The sequence below is a fragment of the Schistocerca nitens genome, chromosome 1 (genome assembly GCF_023898315.1).
Source record: "Schistocerca nitens isolate TAMUIC-IGC-003100 chromosome 1, iqSchNite1.1, whole genome shotgun sequence".
Lineage (NCBI taxonomy): Eukaryota > Metazoa > Arthropoda > Insecta > Orthoptera > Acrididae > Schistocerca > Schistocerca nitens.
The window spans coordinates 161,315,837-161,338,713 of NC_064614.1; the positions used below are offsets into that span (position 1 = coordinate 161,315,837).

Genomic DNA, 22,877 nt, shown 5'->3' on the forward strand with positions numbered 1-22,877 from the left:
TGACGGCAGCTCTGCTGAGGACACTTTCGGTGAGGTGTCTAGCAGTCCATTACTCCGCAAAAGCCGAAACTGGAGATGATGATCATGATAGTGGACGGCTCAAGTACTGTAGCACTGCGGGCGTAACCCGCAATCTGATTATTACCGTAGCGCGGGGTAGCCGCGCGGTCTTGGGCGCCTTATCATGGTTCACGTAGCACTCCCCTCCGGAGGTTCGAATCCTCCCTCGGTCATGAGTGTGTGTGTTGTCCTTAGTGTAAGTTACTTTAAGTTAGATTAAGTAGTGTGTACGATTAGGGACCGATGACCTCAGCAGTTTGGTCCCATAGGAACTTACCACAACCACCGATTATAATCGGTTTGTTGTCGCTAGACATGAAGGACTTATGGCTTCGGGTTAAACACATGGGCTCCTTGGTGCCCCCATTCCCTCTCCTACGGCTGTGCTGCTTGTATTCAAGGTCACCTACGAGGACATCGGCCCCCCCCCCCACCCCTCCACCCACTCTCCCTATGCCCTCTGGACCAGTGGGGATAAGAACCCCTTCTACACCTTGACTTTTTGTTGCTGAGACACTTGAGTGGGAGGGGTTACTCCTGAGCTGGACACCATAGGGCGAGAATCAGATTGAGTGTATTTGTACAATGAAAAACGAGTCCAAAGCTGAAAATTTAATTTTTTTTTATTCACTCGATGACAAGTTTCGGGCCGGAAGCCATTTTCAAGTCGTCACAACAGTCAAAAAATCGTATTTCCGAAAATGCAAAACGATGTCAAAAATGTGCCAACGAATAGCTGCATCCCATACACATAACAAATTACGTTAAGTCACATCACTTGATTGCTGTTTGTGAATTCCATTGTAATATTACGTCATTCAAGGTACTAGCAGGAACCACACCCAAGCAGATATGTAATTACTCTCATTTTACACGTTCTTCAATTTTTTTTGTTTCCCCAATTTTATATGTTCTCCACCCATTTTTGTATTGTTACTGGGTTTTACACAATTTTACGTTCTTGTCCAATTACGCAAAACCCGCTCCCCACTGTTCCCGACATTGAGTTGACGTCATGATGCTCTCAGACAATAACAATGTGGTGTGTGCCCAAATTAATTATCGCTGCTGTTGAATTTACCTACGCTACCCATCTTTCATAACTGGGGCATCTGAGTGGGCACCATAGGGGTAGATTGTAGACAGTGTCTATTTGTTAATAACAAATTACGTCCCTCAGGCTCTAAGAAATTGTGATAAAAATATAAATGATTTCGTAGTAAATTCTATAAGCACTAACGATTTCTAACTGAAGACACTGTATGCAAAAGAAATACCACACCGCTAAAGATAAACCTCCTGGCAAGCTAACACTACATTATTAGATTGTGTGATATCATAGTAAAATTCTGACGCTACTAACTAAAGATGCTGTATGTGTGTAGCACAGCGCTACAAAATACGCACCTAGAGATAAGAGTCGACCAGTAACTGAAACCACCCCTGTTGAAATCATGTCGCGTACAGGGTAGACCACCCCACAGGCTCCGACGTACGGGTGTGTAACCGCGAACATCAGTGCCTGGAGTATTATCATCGTGGATACACTACCCAGGAATAAGCGAGAAAGTTGCAGTATAATACTCTCCGGTCCGTTGGATGACACTAAAGACACTGATGTTGTATCAATTACAGCCGAAGGATTTCCCACACTTGGTACAAGTGGCAAACAGACCCAAGACACCGCTAGAACTATCAAAGACGGCGACAAATAGACACCTAGACTGCGAGACACTCTCCCCACAGTCGCGTGTTAAACGAGTGAGATCCTAGTAGGGTCGCGGCCAGCAGGTTGTGGACGGGAGAGATCCAGCACTACGCCAGACCATTTCCCATGGCGTGGTAGAGAAATTTGCATTATTTAAATAATATGTATGTGTAACCATCTCCGACACGAGTGGCCTAGTAGCTAGCGTAAATGGCACTCAATATTCAGGCCGGAGACCTCTCGCCACAGCCTACCTCTCGTAACTCGCAGACACCGTTGCAGATAAACGTTGCTAACCGTTTAAGAGCCAAACACTCCCCTCCCCTGTACTCTCTAGACCAATCAGAGACATGCTACCCTTCCTCCTCAACCATCCTGTGGGCGATCAATTTTCAGCCAGCTACAGTCCTAGGTGGAATGAAGACACGATATCTAAACCAAATGAATCCTACAGTGTTGAGTATGGCCATGGCTATGAACATAATTTCGACTGATCTACAGAATTCCAAAGACAGATGTTTTCTTACGTAAAGCCCTGCAGCAGTTAAAAAATTATCGCCACGAAACGTACCTGGGCATCAATAATGAGAATCTTCCAAACGTGGGCAAGGCAGGTGTTACATATCTCCCACTACGCGTGAACCGGACTGGGCACATCGGAAGTAAATTTAGTGACGAAGTACAATCCTGGAATCATGTAGATGGTGGGCTGGACCTGCCATTGTTCCCAGACATGTACCTCTCGCAGTGTTGCAGCAAGACTTGTCCGAAAGAACAGATACCATCTTCATATATAAGGCTCACCGGACATTTGACCATCTTCTTCTGTGCGGATGCACAAACAGTGCCCGAACTCTTACGGGAATTGGCAAAAAGCCGCGAGTAATGAGTATAATGGGCAGGGGCACTATGAATATAGTGCGGGACAATAAGTTGGGAATGTGGGTCTCACGGGAGGCGTGCCAGACATAAGTCCCTGCAGTCGTACTATCCTCTGAGTCCTCGGTGGCTCAGATGGTTAGAACGTCTGCCATGTAAGCAGGAGATCCCGGGTTCGAGTCCCGGTCGGGGCACACATTTTCAACTATCCCCGTTGACTTACATCAACGCCTGTATGCAGCTAGGAGTATTCATTTCATTGTAATTTCATGAACCGGGATGTTTATTTTAACATTATCGGTGACGAAGTTAGCCCTTTCTTGTACATCTTCGTGGTGGGTATGCCGTTGGACACTCCTGTCGTCCAAGATGGTAGCAGCCCGTAGCTATAGGGCTGCGCACATACACTGTCTGATCAAAACTATCCACGCACATGCGGAATTGACCAACAGATGTCGCAAGAGGCGGACGCGCCAGTGTGAAAGGAGGCGGGGAGTATTGTATTGTTAGTGAGAAGCAGTAACAGCAGAACAGGTCTGTCAAGAGAGCTCAGTTTCTTCGAGCGCGGACTCGTCATTGGATGTCGTCATTGGATGTCACCTGAGCAACAACCGTCAGGGACGTATCAACCCTTAAAGCTGCCCAAGACTGTTTAGTGAAGACATTGTGAAGTGGAAACGCGAAGGAACAACCACAGCCTAACAAAGGGCAAACAGACCTCATGTACTGGCGAAAAGGAACCATCGACCACTCTGGAGAACGGCTGTAGAAAATCGCGTGAAATCAGCAGAAGTGAGTTCCACAGTGCTACCAGTAGTCCAGTTAGCACAATGACTGTGCGTAAGGAGTGAAAGAAGACGGAGTAGAGCGGTCGAGCAGCTCATCATAAGCCACGCATTTCTGTAGTCAGTGTTAAGCGACACTTGAGGTGGTGTCAAAATCGACGCCACGGGATAGTTTATTTCTGTAAACGAGTGATGCAGTAATCGGATGGAAGGACTTAGGTTTGGCGAAAGTCTGAAAAACGGTACCTGCTATCATGTGTAGTGCCAACAGTGAACAGTGAATCACAGAGGTGCTGGTGTTATGGTATGAGGGTGACTTTCGTCGTTGGCGTACGGTCTCCTTATTGCGGTTATAGGCAATGCTAAATCCATATTTCACAGCATTGTGTACTGCTTGCAGTAGAGAAACAGTTTGGAGACCATTGTATCAGCACGACAATACAGCCTGTCTCCCAGCGGCATTTGTGAGGCAATGGTTTGTGAACAGTAACATCCCTGAAATGGACTGGCCTGCCCAGAGTCCCGACGTGAATCCGATGGAAAACCTGTGGAATGAGCCGGAACATCGACTTTGCTGCAGACCCCCACCGTCCAACATCACTGTCTTACCAGGTTTAGACTCTTGAGGAACAATGGAATGCCAGATTCAGACATCTCGTTAAAAGTGTCTCCAGCAGAATTCAAGCCGTCAAAAATGTCCGTGTATGACGTCCGCTACTGTCAGTCTATTATCACTGTGGACAGTGCAGTACTGTACTTACCGTCTTTTTGTACCATTGAGGCTTTTGAGGTACATGCAAGCAAATTGTATACGTTTCTGCGTCAACATTGCCGGTGTTACCTCGAATACAGTGTGAGTGCCTTAATGTTCTAGATTTTCTTGTGAAATTAACATGAAGTTGTTTTTGTACAAGACACCAGTATTAACTGAAGAGGAACTAATGTGTAGGGTCATAGTTGCTCGTCTCATTGTACAACAGACAACAGGAATATTTGGCAGAAAGCGTGATATTTTTTGCACAGTTGTAATGGATGAATTAAAACTGCCGAATGTCATTTTGGTTAGTTACTATGAGAGTATGTTGTTGTTATAAGCTGTTGTCGATTTTGTGAATAAGAGTCTAAATGCCTATTTCCCACAATTAGCTTTTATTTAAAAATGCTCGGCCTAGAATCGCCTGCCATCCGTATAATAAGCTCTCGGACAGCTTTCAAGGACGTACTTTAATGGCACACTCAGAATTACGGGAGTACTTAAGGGTGCCCTGACACCACATATGGTTCTCACTGACTTCTATGCACTGAGAATATTTTTTTCGTGAAAATATGACATCCATAGGATATAATTTTGTGTGTGTGTGGGGGGGGGGGGGGGTCGGTGGGTAGGCATCAGGTTAGAAATACAAAGTTGCGGGGTTAGATCCATAGTTGTTCATAGGATTTTTACCAGTAATGAACCGCGTCTTCCCTCCCTGGCAAATAATTGACGATGAACTGTAGGTCAGCCTCTAACTGGCTGAGGAAGTCGGTTCGAATGTAAGAGGAAGGCAAAGGCAAACCACCTACAATATGACCATGCGTGCCGTATTCAGATCCTAGCTTCATGCTAAGGACACTTTTGCGTTTCAGTGTTGAGTTTAGGTACATTTTCCGTGGACATTAAGTGCAGTTTCCCGCAATGATATGGAATGAGTCAGATTTACAGTTACTGTCATGTAATATTTTGTCTAATGTAATATCTTGTATAGAGACCTTTTATTAACCTGACACGTTCCACATCATTACGAAGTGTCGTATTCATGATCTATGGAACAAGTACTAATCTAATCTAATCTCAGTAACACAAATGACAACATGTTGGCTATTTAGATAACTTCAAAAATGACTTTCCTTTCTACAACGAAGTGTGCGGTGATTTGAAACTTCCTTGAAAATTAAAGCTGTGTGGCCACCAGGAACTCGGACCTAGGACTTCAGTAGTGACTAGCCCACGAAAGGCAAAGGTTCCATGTTCGCGTCCCCGCCCAGCACACAGTTTGAAGCTGCCAGGGAGATTCAAATGTTAAGATAATGATTATAAGATACAGTTCTACAATTATTTATTCTCAGCTGTGTTTAGTCTCTCTCCCTCTCATCCCCTTTCTCCCCACCCCTCTCCGATTCCTCCCTGTTTCTGTACTCGCTCTCCCACTCCCCCGTCTCTCTCTCTCTCTCTCTCTCTCTCTCTCTCTCTAGAGCTTTTCTTCTATTTTTCAGACTTAAGAATTCGATATGTTCGACTACGCTATTTTTTTTTATTGTTTTGTGATAACGAGTTTATTACTGGAAACTGTATGCGTTGTTTGTTCGCAGTTAGGCTTCTGTGTTCTGTCGTCCACGCGATAATGTCACCCGCTACCAACAGCGTCTTCTGTGTTGGGTTCGGGAGGAGGGGGCTCAGTGTTTCTTTCTCTCATCTCGCTTACAATCTTGACGTTTATAATATTGTACCTGTGAATGAGGGCGCTTCGGTTAGCTTATCGGTAGTTTTTGTCATGATATTTCACGAGGACACACTGATTCAACCTGAGTCACTACGTGTTTCCGGTAACGGCCACGGGAAGCCAAGTGCAATAATATCGCTGTGGGGTTGTAACACAATAAAATATAAAATGTTCACTATATTAAAACATTTTTTTGCATCAGTGCGTGGCACATTGCTTTAGCATAACTTACAATAAATAGCAGTTCAGAAAAAGGTATCATTTAAAAGCATTCGTCCGGAAATTTAAGAAGTTCGCGTCTTGTAATTCATTTAAAAACTGCAACAACAAAAAAACTCGCGCAACATTGTGAACGTCATAATTGTAGAAGTGACCATTCATCATAAACAGTATTTCATACAGCACTACGATTATGAACGCAGGTCTGCAGAATATGAATACGTGAGCCTGTAAATGGGGCGAATGCTGTTTCTTTCAGTCGGTTTTGCTTCCTTCTTTCAGTAGTTCGCTTCCTTCAGCGTTTTCTTCCCTTTGGTGCAGGGCCTTTTCTTTTCTGCTTCGCTTTCCTCAGCTCGCTGTGGTTTACCGGTTCTACCTGTGGTCTCGCTATCCCTGTCAGGCTTGGTGGCAGCAGCCATGATTGGCCGCCTTTCCCTGTTCTCAGCAGTCGCTCGGGCTGGAAGCCCATCCTTGTTGGTAGCCGAGTGTTAAACATATATTATATCTGTCTAGAATTCCTTGCCATTTTCGAGACTTATAGTTTTCATGGCACTTCATTTTACAAAAGCCACTGACAAACTTGGTGATTGATGGTTGTAAACGCATAAACCGTGGGTGTACAGGCTTGCTAGTACCACGGACCGCAAACCCCTCGCAGTGTCTGCCTAAAGGCCGCAGATTCAACTGGGTTCACAAGATCTGAGATCTCCGAAGGCCCGATCTCTCCCTTTCGAGGGACAATGACAGCTTGTAATAAATAAATAAATAAGTAAATAAATACAAGAACGAACGGTGAGGGCCGGCCCGCATGTGGCCCGCGCTCCGCGGTCTGTACATCAGTGGCTTAAACTCTGGTAGTAATATTTATTTATTTATTGTTAATAAGAGGGGTTGCAGGCAATCACGCATAACAACGGACAGGCCTGTCCGCTACCCTCTTTACCAGATCTTTTTTTTACGTTCTAAGTCTACAACAAATGAACTTATTTCTGGCTCTTGTGTCTACATCCACACTACATCTACACTCTGCAAACCTCCGTGAGGTGCATGACAGAAGGTACATACACGTATGGAGCTTGGGAAGAATGAACGTTTGAATGCCTGTGTGTGTGTGTGTGTGTGTGTGTGTGTGTGTGTGTGTTAATTATTCTTATCTTATCCTCACGATCACTGTGTGAGCGATAGGTAGGGGGTTGTTGTATATTCCTAGAGTCATCATTTAAAGACGGTTCTTGAAACTTCGTTAATAGACTTTCTCAGGATAGTTTACGTCTATCTTCAAGAGCTTTTCAATTCAGTTACTTACAAATCTCTGTGACACTCTCCCACTGATCAAACAAATCGGTGACCATTCGTGTTGCCCTTCTCTGTCTGCGTTCAGTATCTCCTGTTAGTCCTATTTGGTACGAGTCCCACACACTTGAGCAGTATTCTAGAATGGTTCGCACGAGTGATTTGTAATCTCCTTTGTAGATTGATTCCACTATCCCAGTACTCTACCAACAAACCGAATTCTACCACCTGCTTTACCCACGACTGAACCTATGTGATCATTCCGTTTCATATCCCTACATAGCGTAACACCCAGATGTTTGTGAGATTTGGCCGATTTCAACAGTGACTCGTTGATATTACAGTCATAGGATACTGAGATTTTTTTTTTTCGGTTTGTGAAGTGCACAGTTATACATTTCTTAACTTTTAAAGCAAGTTGCCAATCTCTGCACCACTTTGAAATCTTATCAAGAGCTGATTTAATATTTATGGAGCTTCTTTCTGACAGTACTTTATTATATACACACACACAAAAAAAAGTTCCGAGAGTTCCGGAACCTGTACAGAAAATTGGAGTAGAGATCAACATAAACATCATTTCCGTCCTTTTTATTGCTCATGAAAACCACACATTGCATGTTGTACCATCATACAGCGAGACCTTCAGAGGTGGTGGTCTAGATTTCTGTACACACCGGTACCTCTAATGTCCAATAGCACGTCGTCTTACATTGATTCATGCCTGTATTCGTCGCGGCATACTATCCACACACACACACACACACACACACACACACACACACACACACACACACACACACACACATATATATCCACAAGTTCATCAAGGCACTGTTGGTCCAGATTGTCTGACTCCTCAACGGCGATTCGACGTCGATCCCTCAGAGTGGTTGGTGGTTCACGTCGTCCATAAGCAGCCCTTTTCAATCTATCCCAGTCATGTTCGATAGGGTTAATGTCTGGAGAACATGCTGGCCACTCTAGTCGAGCCATGTCGTTATCCTGAAGGAAGTCATTCACAAGATGTGCACGATGGGGGCGCGATTTGTCGTCCATGAAGAGACGAATGCCTCGCCAATACGCTGCCGATATGGTCGCATTATCGGCCGGAGGATGGCATTCACATATCGTACAGCAGTTACGGCGCTTTCCATGACGACCAGCGGCGTATGTCAGCCCCATATAATGCCACCCCAAAACAGCAGGGAACCTCCTCTTTGCTGCACTCTCTGGACAGTGTGTCTAAGGTGTTCAGCCTGACCGGGTTGCCTCCAAACACGTCTCCGATGATAGTCTGGTTGAAGGCTGAACAGTCAAAGGGACTGTCTGGGATACAATATTCACTGTCAACGTCTATCTTCAGGTGTTCTGGGAAACAGTGTGATGCAAAACTTTTTATGATGTGTGTAGATAACTTCATCGTCTGCAACAGTCTGAGGTTACTATTAACATTGTCTGCAAAGTCATTAATGTACAACATGAACGGCAAAGGTCCCAACACACTTCCCTGTGGCACAGCTGAAGGTACTTCTACATCTGACAGCTGCGTTCTCTTACCAAAAGCCCTCAATCCAGTGACAAATTTCACTCGATACTCCATACGATCGTACTTTTGACCATAACCGTAGGTGTAATGCTGAGTCAAACACTTTGTGTGTGTGTGTGTGTGTGTGTGTGTGTGTGTGTGTGTGTGTGTGTGTGACAAAAGCGATACGTTTGTTGCAGACGAGCGACCTGTCGGTGTTCGAGACGAACATCCGCTTCGTGGGCGGGTTGCTGACGTGCTTCGCGCTCACGGGCGACGTCATGTTCCGCGACAAGGCGGCGCAGATCGCAGAGCGCCTCCTGCCCGCCTTCCAGACGCAGACCGGCGTGCCCAACTCGCTCGTCAACTTCAAGACTGGGGTGAGTATACGCTCCCAGCCCCATTCGTCGTTCTTGCGACCTTGTCGAGGTTGACAGTTGTTGGCTGTACATTTGGATGAAATCTCGCAGAGGTTTTACCGGGAATATTTGTAGCGAGTCTTCAGCTATTTTCACTTCAGTTGATTTCATCATGTACGTAAGAATAAATATTACCCGTCATTTGCTGCTGAATGTTTATTATACCGGGTTGTGAGAAACCACCATTCTGAAAGAAAAACAGCTGGATAAACAGAAATTTAAAGTAAAGTAATGTGAGATGGAAGAGGTGAACATGTGAGATTGTTACCAATGTGACTGCCGTTGTGGAAGCTGCCATCTTGGACGGAACTCATAATTTTCGAATGCAGAGGAAATTGTGACATATTTTGCATTTTGTTCGTTATTGTTCGTCGTATTTGGTCGTAGCGGACGTCAAGTGACCTCGGTTGGAGTTCACTGTTGATCCTTTCACTCAGTTTTTTTATTTTTATTTATTTATTTATTTTTATTTTATTGCAGAGACGAACCGGCTCTCTGACCGAACACGCTGAGTTACCATGCAGGCTCATATCTGGCAGATTTGATTACACGAGAAAAACAGTGGTGCCTTTTATTTGAGCATAGATTTATTCGTGCTAGAGTTCTGTCACTTTTTGTATATAACATGGCAATTACTAATGTAACACACAAAGGCTGCAGGTGTGTTCGACGTGTTGTCTGGAACGTTGTAAGGTCCTGATTTGCATCAAAGAAATTGACTTCACCGACATATCCCCCCAGAGGGCTCACATCTCTTTTGTGAGTACGTGCTTGGCCAACCACGAGGCCCCTGCCCCTATAATGCTACTTGACGTTCCGTGCTGCAACACTATCCTTCTGCTGTTCTTTTTTCCCCCTTTGCCTTTCCATTGGAAGGTGGTTTGTGATTTTCGACACTCGATTTCTTCCCTTCTGGCATTCTAAAACTTTTCATTCTTAAGTATATTGTCCCCTAATTGGGTTTCGACTTGCTACTCCTTTTCCAAATGTTACAGGAGGGAGGATTGCCTAGGGAAGGTCGCCCAGCGTGGCATATATTCCACCTTCTGTGCATTTGTCTTCTTGCGCCCTTTCTTTCTTGTAAAGGTTCTGTGCGCAAATGACGGCATGGTAGCCATTCTGTTGCTGAGGAGAGGGGAGAGGGGGAGTACGTAAAGTACGTGCACGGTGGTAACCCCCCCCCCCCCCCCCCGACCGACCACGCGGATACCGTACTGTTGGTGCCTCAGCTGTAAACTTCCTACACAAGACAAGGGGTACGTTCCTGTCATGGCTGGGGAACAGGAACTCGAGGCAACAGTTTACTGGCCACATCACCATTGCTGCAGCTGGATGGTGCCCGTGGGGAGAGTCCCCATGTAGACTGCATTGTACCATGGTTCAAGATTTACACATGAGGTGAATTAAACTTTCTTCTGCTGCTGGCCACTATGTCCCAGAGGATCTTGAGGTGTGAGGTATACGACTCCACGACATTTCCTTCTCTGGCAATGCCGTGGGAAAAGAAAACAGTCTCCTTCTTCAGCATATATCAGTGACAGGGCTTACTCTCGGGATCCATCTCCCCAGCAGCCCCCGCACTGGAGGCTCGGTGCCAAACAGTGGCAGAAGGAGCCACGGCCTGTGGCCCACAGGGCTGTCTGCTCTTCATCTGTCCCCGCACTTTTTGTGAATAGCCCCTTGAACGAACCTTGCCTACCAAAGGTTACAAAGGAAGAAGAAGAGTAAGAATTAGGACAAGGCTTCTCCCGTGGCCCCTGAGGCGCCACATCCCTCCTAGTCTGATTCTAAGCCGATGGTGGTGGATGTGGTTCCATCCCCACTTGTGACAGGCAGTGATCCTGCAGCACTGCCAATCCTCCTGGCCACCAGGCACGTGATCACTCAGTAGAGTTGTAATGGGTACTACTGTCAGCTGCCAGAACACCATTACCTTACTTCCTAACAAGCAATGCACTTCACTGACGACCATTCTCCAGTGGATTCTGCTAGAACCGTGCCGGTCCTGAGAGGGCATCTGGAGGGGTCTGTACTCGGTTTGTACAGGCGTCATCTGTGAATGGATTCCCGTTTGTGCTTCGTCGGAAGTAGTACCGGTGTGGTTGCAGACGGCCTCAGAAATTACCATTTGCTATGTTTACCCACCTCCAGGCAGGCCACTTACTTACGCTGAATTGACTACATTAATCCAAAAACTTTCCCCCTTTTCTCCTGCTTGGGAACGTCACTGCACACAACTCCCTGTGGGAGTGTGCCATTTCGTCTGGTAGGGGACTTCTAATTGACCAGTTTCTCACAGACTATGATTTGTGTCCCCTTTAATGCTACACGTGGCACCTTTTCAGCTATTTATCTAACAATCTCTTCTACTAATCTTTGATTGTGCTACATTGGTCACTACATGGCAACCTTTGTGACAGTGACCACTTTCGAGCAGTCGTGTCGTTCCCTTGCCACCGCCAGTCTGACAGGCATTTGTATGGCTCTGCTGTTACATTCTCCGCCTATCTATCTGTTGGATTGTATTGATGAGGTTGTGCAAGCCATCTCAGGCGCAATTATTCACACTGCCGGAACTGCTGTTCCCCTTTCTACAGATCCCTCCCACCTGTGGGCGGTGTCTTGGTGACATCCTTCACAGACCAAACTTATCACTTTTAAGCGACTTTGTGCTAAGGCTTGCTACCTGATCAAATGCACTAAGAATGAATGCTGGGAATGCTATGTCTCCTTGCTGGGGAGATATGCCTCTTCATCCCAGGCATAGGCCAACCTCTGTTGTCTTCTGGGCTGCCAGCGACCAACAGCTGTTCTTTGGCTTGCCCTACGGGGTGATCTTTGCACTGATGCATTGATTTTTGTGGAACACCTTGCGGTCCATTTCGGAACAGCGTCAGCATCCTTTTCTCATCCGGCTACCTTTCTGCTGCAGGAGTGGCAGCTACCTCTCTGCTGCAGGAGTGGCAGCTACCTCTCTGCTGCAGGAGTGGCAAGTTGAGGACATTCCCTTGTGTTTCACTCCCTAATAAGCTGAAACTTATAATGAGCCCTTCATTGACTGGGAACTACTTCAGGCTCCCGCTTTGTCCCATGACACAGCCCCAGAGTCTGATTCCATTCATATTCAGATGACCCAACACCTGAAAGTTCCCCACAGGTAACATCTCATCAGGAACTTCAATCATATTTAGCTTCAGGCTGCCTTCTACACACAATGGCGAGATAACATAGTTGTCCCAATCCTTAGTCCAGGGAAGAACCCAGCATCTCTCGACAGTTACCAGCTGATTAGCCTAACCAACATACTCTGTAAGCTGCTTGAAACAATGGTTGCCCGCAGATTATGCTGGGTTCCCGAATCTCAATGTTTTTTGTCCACCTATCAGTGTGGTTTATGGGAGGGATGATCAACAAACGACCATCTGCTGAGGTTGGAAGCAAAAATCCAACAAGCTTTCTCTAAGCGCTAACACCTTATCACAGTCTTTCTTATCTGTATAAGGTGTATGACACCGCTTAGTGTCATCACATTTTACTCACACTCCATGACTGGGGCATTTGAAGCCTCCCACTGATTTTTGCTTGTCAGTTTTTATCCAACCGGTCGTTGCAGATTAGAGTCAGCACCTTACTCAGCTCCACATGGGTCCAAGAGAATGGAATCCCACAGGGCTCTGTGTGTAATGATACTGACGTCCTTACCACCACCATAGGGCTGGTGATCTCTGATGGGCGGCTTGTTCCACTCCATTGTATGTTGACGATTTTTACATTTGGTGCAGCTCCCACTTGGTAGAATCTCCTGAACGCCAGTTCCAAGGTGCCACCTGGCAGGTCTCTGCATGGGCTCTTTCCCATGGTTTCCAGTTGTCTCCTACAAAAACGTGGGTCATCCACTTTTGCCATTGCACCACTGTCGATTCTTACCCATAACTCTACTTAGGAACCCACAACCTGGACATTGTAGGACAGTTCTATTTCTCGGTCCTACTTTTTGATAAGAAGATGACTTGGCTGCTCCATATTCGTCACCTGAAGACAAGCTGCATCAGGCTCTGTACTTCCTTGCCAATGCATCTTGGGGTGTCGATTGTGCTACTCCTATCCATGTTGACTGGGCCCTGGTTTTGTCCCGACCGGACTGTGGTTGTCAGGTTTATGGCACAGTGGCTCCATCAGCTTCGGAACTGGTACACACAGCCCACCATCGTGGCATGCATCTGGCCACTGATACCTTTTGGACTACTACCGTAGACAGTCTCCTCACCAAAGCAGGGATCTTCCCTCTTCAGATTCGATGGTACCAGCTCTTGATCTCGTTTGTAAATGCCATTCAACAGTTTCGTGAACATCCCACATATCCCATTCTCTTTGCATATGAGGGGTGTTATCCTTGAGATACCCCCCCTCTGATGGGATTACCATTTGGAATGCCCCCTCACTTCCTTCTGCCGAGGTCTCCGTCTTTCCCCTCTGGACTGTGCTCACTGTATTTTCGTGTGCACTCCCCCTTGGATGGTGCCCAGGCATCACATTAGGATCGATCTCTTATGAGGTCCTGACTTTTCATTGGCCCCATGACCTTTAGGCATCTTATGTCAAGTTCTTCAAGAATACTCTCTCTGATGTATGTGAAGTTTCTTGTCTTCAGTATGTACACAATTGCCTTCACGTGTTCCCACAGATCTCTAAAAGTCTAGTGGACTTCAATCTGAGGAATGTGGCTGTCACTCACCCAGTCCTATATGAGATATCCATATTGAAGGAGACTGTATATCCAGGTATATCAAGACAGTTAGCCAGTAATGAGGTGTGGCACAATCCTACTGAAAGAAAGTTCGAAATATCCATCTCCGGACAGCAGCAGCAGGCACATCTTCATCGAAAAACTGTATATAACTGGCTATCGTTAGTGCCCAACAATATAGGAACCTCATATTCCACACCAAACCATCACTTTTGATGAGCCAGCTACCTTCGATGCATCCATCCAGTGATGGTTGACATCTGACCAGTACTTGTGGCTCTGTTTCTTTGCCTCTCTGTTCATACAACAATTAGCTAGATTTGTAAGCAGTATGACATAAGAGAAACAATGGTTTTTCATTCAGCACGTGTGTTAACCATTCTGAAAACTGGCCCCAACAGTCTGGATTGTCCTGAATGAGATGGTGTAACATTTTCATTCTGTTGAGTTGCCATTTACAAATGACCAAAATTATCTTTATTCATATAAGGCTGACTCCAGTTTCTTGAGAGATGGAGTGAGTACTGCACTCTGATGATCCCAGAACATCAATTGAGTAAGTTCCTTCACCAGTAATCTTTTTCAATTGCCCAGCTTTCACTTGGTATGCAACAGAGCTAGTTTCACAGAATTTTACAAGAAGTTTCACCAATGTACTGGGGATAATGGTTGATCTTTCTTCATGCTGTTGAAATCCTCTACAAGAACAAGTGCTCTTTTCTCCTTATATCAGGATGACCTCGTCATTGACCATCATCACCTATTAATACAATCAGCATTCACCTTACACCTCAGGAAAAAACACAAGTTATAACTCAAGAATCAATAAAGATATGCTCAAGTGAAAGGCGCCAGTGTTTTTCTTGTGTAATATTCTGTGTGTCTGATGTGTCATGTGACCCCTTTCAATTTGAAAATTATGACTTCAAGACAGTGGCATCCAAGATGGCCATTGTGTTGGTAACATTGTCTCACAGGTTTCCCCCTCCCCCTCTCTCTCCCATTTCATACTACTTGGCTTTAAATTTGTGTTCATCCACCTGTTTTTAATCACATGTTTCACATATTTCGTATTAGGGTCCATCAGTGGTCTATGAGAATAATATCAAACGTTTTCTATGGGACATGCAGTGTTTACTGGCTGCACATTTAGGATGCCTTACTGCTTAAACTTCTACTATTGTGATTTATCACTTACTTTTGCGCTCGATGTTTCATGAGTGTAACAAGTCATCGTTTACTTCCACTCACAATAAAGGGTGTATCAAAAAGAATCATCTGATTTTAAAAAATCATAACTATTATGTTATTTGGTATATTTGCATGAACAATGTATTGTTGGAAAGAGCAAACTCTCAAGTTTTACATGGTTCTTGCTAGTTGGCAGCAGTGTGCACACACTTCAGTTCTAGTAAAAATGGTGGCATGAACAATTTCCAGAAACATGTTGTTTGTGTAAGGTAAATTGTGGGCCATCCCCAAATGTCTGACACAGACATAGAACACATCTGCCATAGTTTCACAAGGAGTCTGCAGAAATCCGTTTGCCATGCAGGTCAAAAGCTCAACATGCCCCCAATGTCCATCTGGCATGTGTTATGTTGAAGTTTACACATGAAACCATACAAAATTTGGCTACTGTAAGTTCTTCATGAAGGTGATAAACAATGTGTGGAGGCCTGTAATTTCGTTATGGGCCAGATGGAGGATGACCGTTTCCTTCCACGCTTAGTGTTTAGTGATGAGACAACATTCCATTTAAATGGAAAGGTGAACCACCATAACGTGAGAACATGGAGTATGGAACAACTACATGAGAGGGACTGTCCAAACTTTAATGTTTTTTGTGCAGTTTCACAGTGAAAGGTGTATGGTACATTTTTCTTTGCCGAGAACACTGTTACAGGAAGCACACATCTCTGTATGCTTGAGAACTTCCTTTTCCCACAGTTGTAGACCGATTCAAACAATCTCATTTAGCAATAGGATGGGGCACCGCTTCACTGGCATCTGGAAGTGTGGGAATTTTTAAATCAAAGTATTACTGAATGATGGATCTGTCACACTGGACGAAATGATTCAGCCTTACATTACTGGCTTCCAAGATCATTGGACCTGACTGTATGTGATTATTTATTTGTTGTTTATAAAAGACTCTGTTTATGTGCCTCCGTTACCAACAATAGTGAATGAACTGAGACATCACATAACAGCAGCTGTGGAAGCTGTAACTCAAGACATGTTCATTACAGTGTGTGGGAACAATTTCAATACTGCAGTGACATATGCCAAGCATCTCAAGTTGGGCATATTGAACACCTATGAAAATGTATGAAGAAAAACTTCTTGAGTTTCCCGTTCATCAAAAAATAACACTCATTGTATATGTTTATTAGTTTCAGAAATATGGACATGCCAAATTGGATGATTCTTTTTCATACCCAGGTATTTTGTCCTGTCACTTGCTAGACAGCTTCAGGTGAGCCATGAAAGACTGTCCCATATTGCACAATTTATTAAATCACTATAATACATCTTGCAAATCACCAGTAGTAAAACCGACTATTGCAGTTATGATCATTAATACAAACAGTGTGCTAATGAACTGCTTGGTGTGGGTATCAGGGTCAGTCTTTGATGGCTCACATGAACATTTCTGGCAGCTATTAATATTAAATATCGTGGATGGTAGTAAACAATGACAGACTGCACTCCCAAAACAATGAGTATTCAGTAAGCTGGAAAATTTTTAAGATCCTCAGCTACTATCATGTTTCCTAATCCATTTCGTGTACCCCTCAGATCTTCAATAGACAGTAGATAGGCACAATATAAGTTTCCAATTAACTACTTCTTGCACTTAATTGTGGTTACCTAGTACCTACATAAGAGTTAATAAGCACACAAAAGAATGTGAAACATATAAGTGAGTGATAAATCGCAATACCACAATTCAAAATTGTGCAATGAAGTAAATATGCTGGTAGAAAACACTAAATCTACGTCTGCATCCATACTCTGCAATCCACTGTGAAGCACATGAGAGTCTCCTCATTATACTAGTTATTAGGGCTTCTTCCCGTTCCATTCACAGACAGAGTGTGGAAAGAATGCTTGCTTACACACCTGTGTGTGCTGTAACTAGCCTCACCTTGTCTTCATCATCCCTGCAGGTGTGAAATGCAGGGCATTAGTGTAGATTCCTAGATTCAGCACGTAAAGGTGGTTATTGACACTTCGTAAGTAGGCTTTTTGGGATAGTTTGTGTCTATCTTGAAGTGTGTGCCAATTGAGTTCTTTCAGCACCTCTGTGATGCTGTGTCCCATGGGTCAAACAAACATGTGACCTTTATTGCAGCCCTTCTAAGTATATGTTCAGTATTCCCTGTTATCCTGTGTGGTATGAGTGCAATACACTTCAACAATATTCTAGAATGGGCCACACGAGTGTTATGAAAACAATCTCCTTCAATTGCATTTGTACCAATGAACAGAAATTTACCACCTGATTTACCTACGACTGAGCCTGTGTGATCATTACATTTTATAATCCTACAAACTTTAACACCCAGGTATTTGTTTGGGTTGACTGGTTTCAATAGTGAGTCACAGATTTTGTAGTCATGAAGTTCTACTTTTTTTTTTTTTTTTTTTTTTTTTCATGTTGTGGAGTGAAACTTTAAATTTTGGAGCACTTAAAGTAAGTGGCCAATTCTTGCACAATTTTTGTGATCTTATTAATATCTGATCAAATATTTGTGCAGCTATTTTGACAGTACTTCATTGTAGATAACTGTGTCATCTGTGAAAAGTCCGAAGTTACTGCTATTGTTGTCTGCTAGTTCCTTAATATGCAACATCTGCAGCATGAGTTCGACGTTATTTCTACATCTGTCAATGACTTTCCACCCAAGATAACACGGTGTGTTTTCTCTACCAGGAAATCATCAGTCTAGTCAAAACTTTTCTTGATAGTATGTGTGTTACTGAGTCAGATGTTTTTTTTGAAAATCAAGAAATATTTCATCTACGTGAGTGTTTATTTTGATCAGTGGCTTTCAGGATGTCGTGCGAGACAACTGTAAGTTGGGTTTCACATGATCGATGTTTTTGGTATTCGTGCCGGTTGGCTGGGAGGTGGTCAGGCCTTCTTCTAAATTAGACTAAAAAAAAAAAACAAAAAAAAAAAAAAAACACACACACACACGTAACCCTCCCGGCCTCAACCTTCCTTAGTCATTGTCTATGTCCCCTTCCCTGTTCACATTCCAGCACTACACAGCTCTCTGTTCCAACAATTCACCTGCTGTCTCTCTACTTCTCTCCTTTTCCACTACCTCCCCTCCTCCCCACCCTCTCTCTAACCCCTCAACGACACCTATCTGCCCTACCCTCTCTCCATCTCATCAAATGATAAGTTGCCACATTTGAAATTGTTCGGGCAAAAATTTATGAAAACTGTAACTGCACAGATCTTTACATATGCTAGAAAACATTTGGTTTCTACAACCTTTTTCTCTTTTTTTTGTTTTCTTTTTCCTCTCTCTCTCTCTCTCTCTCTCATGGAATAGATACATATAACTTTATTCTTTCTTTTGTTGTTGTTGCAACTGTTACCATGTTTCACTCCAGAATGAAATTGTTACCGTTTGCTCTATTATGTTCCTTTTGATGATAATGGTCACCTTTGTGGTTACTGTGTTCCCTCCTGTTGTGGTTATTACTGTGCAAATCTTTCAAAATGTGTGTGCCTATTGTGGTTGTATTGCCCTGTTGTTTCCAAAACTCTATGTAATTTATTTACATATTTCAAAAACTGGTCTGTTGTGTCATCTGGCCCATAGACTAGGTCCCTCTGTACCCCAGCAGGTAACCTCATTTTTAAAGCATCAATATGGGTCGAGTTTATCAAAAGATTTGCTCAAATGAGCTAATTTTTTAAATTGATTTTTGCAAAACTGTTTCATGCTAACATGCCCTTCCCTGTGATTTGGTCCATTGAGAAATTCACTTTTTACTATAGCTTGTTCAGTTTCTGACCAAAATCTATCTAAAAATCCTTTCTCAAAATCTGTATAGGTTGTGTCATTATCAGTATACTGATTAGCCCAACTGAATGCTTCACTTTCAAGAAACTTCTTGACAAACTTAATTTTCATAATATCAGTCATATTAGACACAAAATTATCTCCGCAATGCTGCAGAAAATCTACAGTATATAAACTACCTTCATCTGAAAAGTTTTTCACTGGAATGTTGCAAAACACGGTGCTAAAATTGTTTATAAGATTTCTGTTAACTACGTCACTGGACAATTCTTCTACCTTTTTTTTACACAGGACAGAAACACTACTTTCTAGGATGCTGGTTTTGTTATTAATTTTAAATTTTCTATGAATTTATTATCTAGAGTCTTCACCTGTGCAACAAAACTGCTTTCAACAAGTGCCAGTTTGGTATCAACATTAGTTTCCGAAGTCGAAACTGACTATTTGCATTTTTTGTCTATAGTTCTTATTTCCTTGGGCACTTTTTTGAAATCAGTTTTGTTTTTTCCCCATCTTCAGTGATCTCATCTTCAGTTTTGACTTCAGTGTTAAATTTAAGTTCAATTTCTTTCATTTTGGACTCAACAGACTCTACTCGACCATCTAACCTCTCAATTTTTTGACTGAAATCATTTATTTGAGCTGTATTTTTACCAATGCAATCAAATAATGCTCCTATTGAATGGCCGAGATTTGTGAAGTGGTCCTTACTTTCTTGTTTCTGATTTTCACTTTGTCCATTAATTTTTGCAAACTGCTCATCTCCCCTTTTTGTTAATTGATCCTTGTTATCATTACTCACTTTCATTAAAAGTGCCAACATAGTACTTATAGTATAATTATCATCATCTCTTTTAATAACTCACATGATTCATCAGTATGTTTTTTGTGTTGTACTCCTTCATCAATTAAACTTTCCTGTTCTTGTTTCACACAATACTTGTCTCCCATTCTGTATTTTTCCCCATATTTTCAATGACTGTCATTGTTAATGATTAGTCAACAAAACACTTCACCAAAAAAGGAGAAAATAAAGAAAAAAATTCCATTACTTAACTTTGTTGTTGTTTGTCGATGTTGGTAATTGTTCACCTCACTTTATAGTTTTCATCCTTTTATTCTTCTTGTTTGTGAACTCCTTTTGGTGCTATTGTTGCTGTTTCATAGCTGTGGTTCATATTATCCAATCATTCACACAAAATTTTCACAGTATATATACTTTTAATCTGCAACAAGAAAAATAGCCCAACACAGTATTCACATTTCACTTTCAGAAAATCCTGGACGTGCCACCACATTCTGACCATCACCACCCTCTTTAGCCTAAAGGTGATTTATTAATTTTGAAATAAGGTAATAATTTGTGCAGCTGGTCACATTTTCAGAGCACTTGGCTTGCTGTGATAGTGACACACTGCAGAGAGAGATAGCAGTGGTAGAGTTTGAATAAACAGTTTTCATAATGCTCATCTTGTATTCTTCTTCTTTGTTGTAAGTTGTATGATCATAGTCCATTATGAATGTTAATTTTTATGCTGGTCTAGAGGATGCTTGGCTTAATTTTGTTAAATAATGTGAACACTGATGGACTTCCTGGTGTTGAACACACATATTTTCAGTAATTTCACTTTACAATACAAATGAACATCAACCACAATGCTAACACACACACACACACACACACACACACACACACACACACACACACACACAACTTGTACTCCACTTCAAACTCGTACTGCTAACTACCCAAAGACAAAGATTTACATCTAACAACACATAGCACAGAACATACGATCATATATCGATCGATTTGTGCCAAATCGTCCTTGAAACATACATTTCAAAAATGAAGTACAAATGATTGCTTATCATTGCTTTTCTTTTTAAGAAGTCAATAATCATCATCGTAACTACATTGAATGTGTTTATATGTTGATGTTCATACATTTTCGTATTGCTATATGGTGGTAGATTTATGGTTTTTGAGTCTTCAACTAGGGAATCAGTCATTTCATATGATCCAAGAACGGGTAGTACATTTATCTCAACATAACCAGTTTTATTACACAATCCAGCCCCTTACCTGTTGCCATTACAGCACTACACAGTCCTCTGTTCCACCAGTTGATCCTGTCTCTTTACTTCGTTCCTTTTCCACTACCCCTTCTCTCTCCCCCATCCTCCATCTAACCTCTTGACTGCTCTACCCTCTCTCCACGTCATTCCTTCACACTCTCACTTGCAGTACTTTACTGTCCCCCATCCCTACCCTGCTATCCCTCCCCCTCCCTGCCCCAGCCTCCTCCTTACCACCACCCAATTGCCTCTCCCATCATGTGCTGCTGCTTGTAGTCTGGCTTCAGAAGCTTGCGACTGTGGTCGTGTGTGAGTGTGAGTTATGTGTGTGCGTGCATGCATGTTTTGTCTGTTTTTGACAAGGGCCTTGTTGGCTGAAAGCTCATTTTCTGACAGTCTTTTTGTTGCGCCTATCTGTGACTCAGCATGTCCGCTATATGGTGAGAAGCAGCTATCCTTTTCATAACACTTTTACATTCAATCCTGGATTTTCCATTGTTTCAGTAGTGCCCATTATTTCCATTTCCATAATTATTCTGATTTATTCATTTCTGATATGGTCTAATCTTGATATTTCAAGCACTTCACCTCCAGCCAAGGTATTTCTATGGATAAAATATGGTCGTCTTGTCTATTACTTATTTCCCTGACTTTGACCCCATATACACATATACTTTAAACTATTTTAGTGTAATGTATGAGCTTACTTCTCGAAAGGATCGAGTTCAATTATCAAATAACATCATCCTTGCCCAATGATTTTTTAATATCTTTTAGACACTTTCCATTTGAAGATATGGTTACATCTAGATATTTAAAAGAATAAAACTTAATGGTAAATTCACAGCGTGATGCTGCTAGTCACTACTCATTAACATACTCTGTTTTCTTTGTATTTAGTTTGAAACTGTACTTTTCAGATTCTTTGAACAGTTTCATCACCTTCTTCAACAATTCTAGGAGAGTGTGTAGTTATCATCTCACACTGGCATTCCCATATTGCTACATTTAGTTCTCCATGCCTTGAATACTTCTTCAACATAAATTTTAAGCAACAGAGCAGCCAACGATCAAACCTGTTAAACCTTTTACTAATTTTAAATTCCCCTGATAATACATAACCCATTTTCACTGAGCTGGTGCATCCACAATATAAGGCTGTAAGTGCATTAATGTAGGATATTAACACACTATTATTGCTCATCACTGTGCCATACTTCCTGTCTAGGAATTTATATTACATACAGAGAGAAATATATAAAATGGGAAAAAACCTGTCTTACAGGCAAGCAAGAACTATGGATGGGCCAGTGGTGGCTGCAGCATCCTGTCGGAGTTTGGTACCCTGCACTTAGAGTTCTCATACCTGTCAGATGTGACGGGCAATCCTGTGTTCCGCATGAAGGTGGACCACATACGCAGGGTCATCCAGGCTATGGAGAAGCCGAAGGGGCTGTATCCAAACTACTTCAATCCCAAGACTGGCAAATGGGGACAACGTGAGTATATCGTTCATTTTTAGATTCATGCTACTATTGTAATCTATTATTTTCCTTATACTGGTACCTTTGTACTAGTTACACCACAGTGACTTAGACTTATCTCTGAAGACCATTGCAATAACAATGG

The 22,877-nt window shown here is 42.8% G+C and overlaps 1 protein-coding gene across 1 annotated transcript in view; it reads left to right on the forward strand.

Annotated features, from left to right (window-relative positions):
* Positions 1 to 22,877, forward strand: part of LOC126244162 (mannosyl-oligosaccharide alpha-1,2-mannosidase IA-like) — a 59,304-nt gene that overhangs the window by 16,441 nt on the left and 19,986 nt on the right. The window contains exons 3-4 of the mRNA XM_049948215.1: positions 9,156 to 9,335; positions 22,534 to 22,747. Coding sequence (XP_049804172.1) covers positions 9,156 to 9,335; positions 22,534 to 22,747 — 394 coding nt within the window. The remainder of the gene's footprint in view (positions 1 to 9,155; positions 9,336 to 22,533; positions 22,748 to 22,877) is intronic.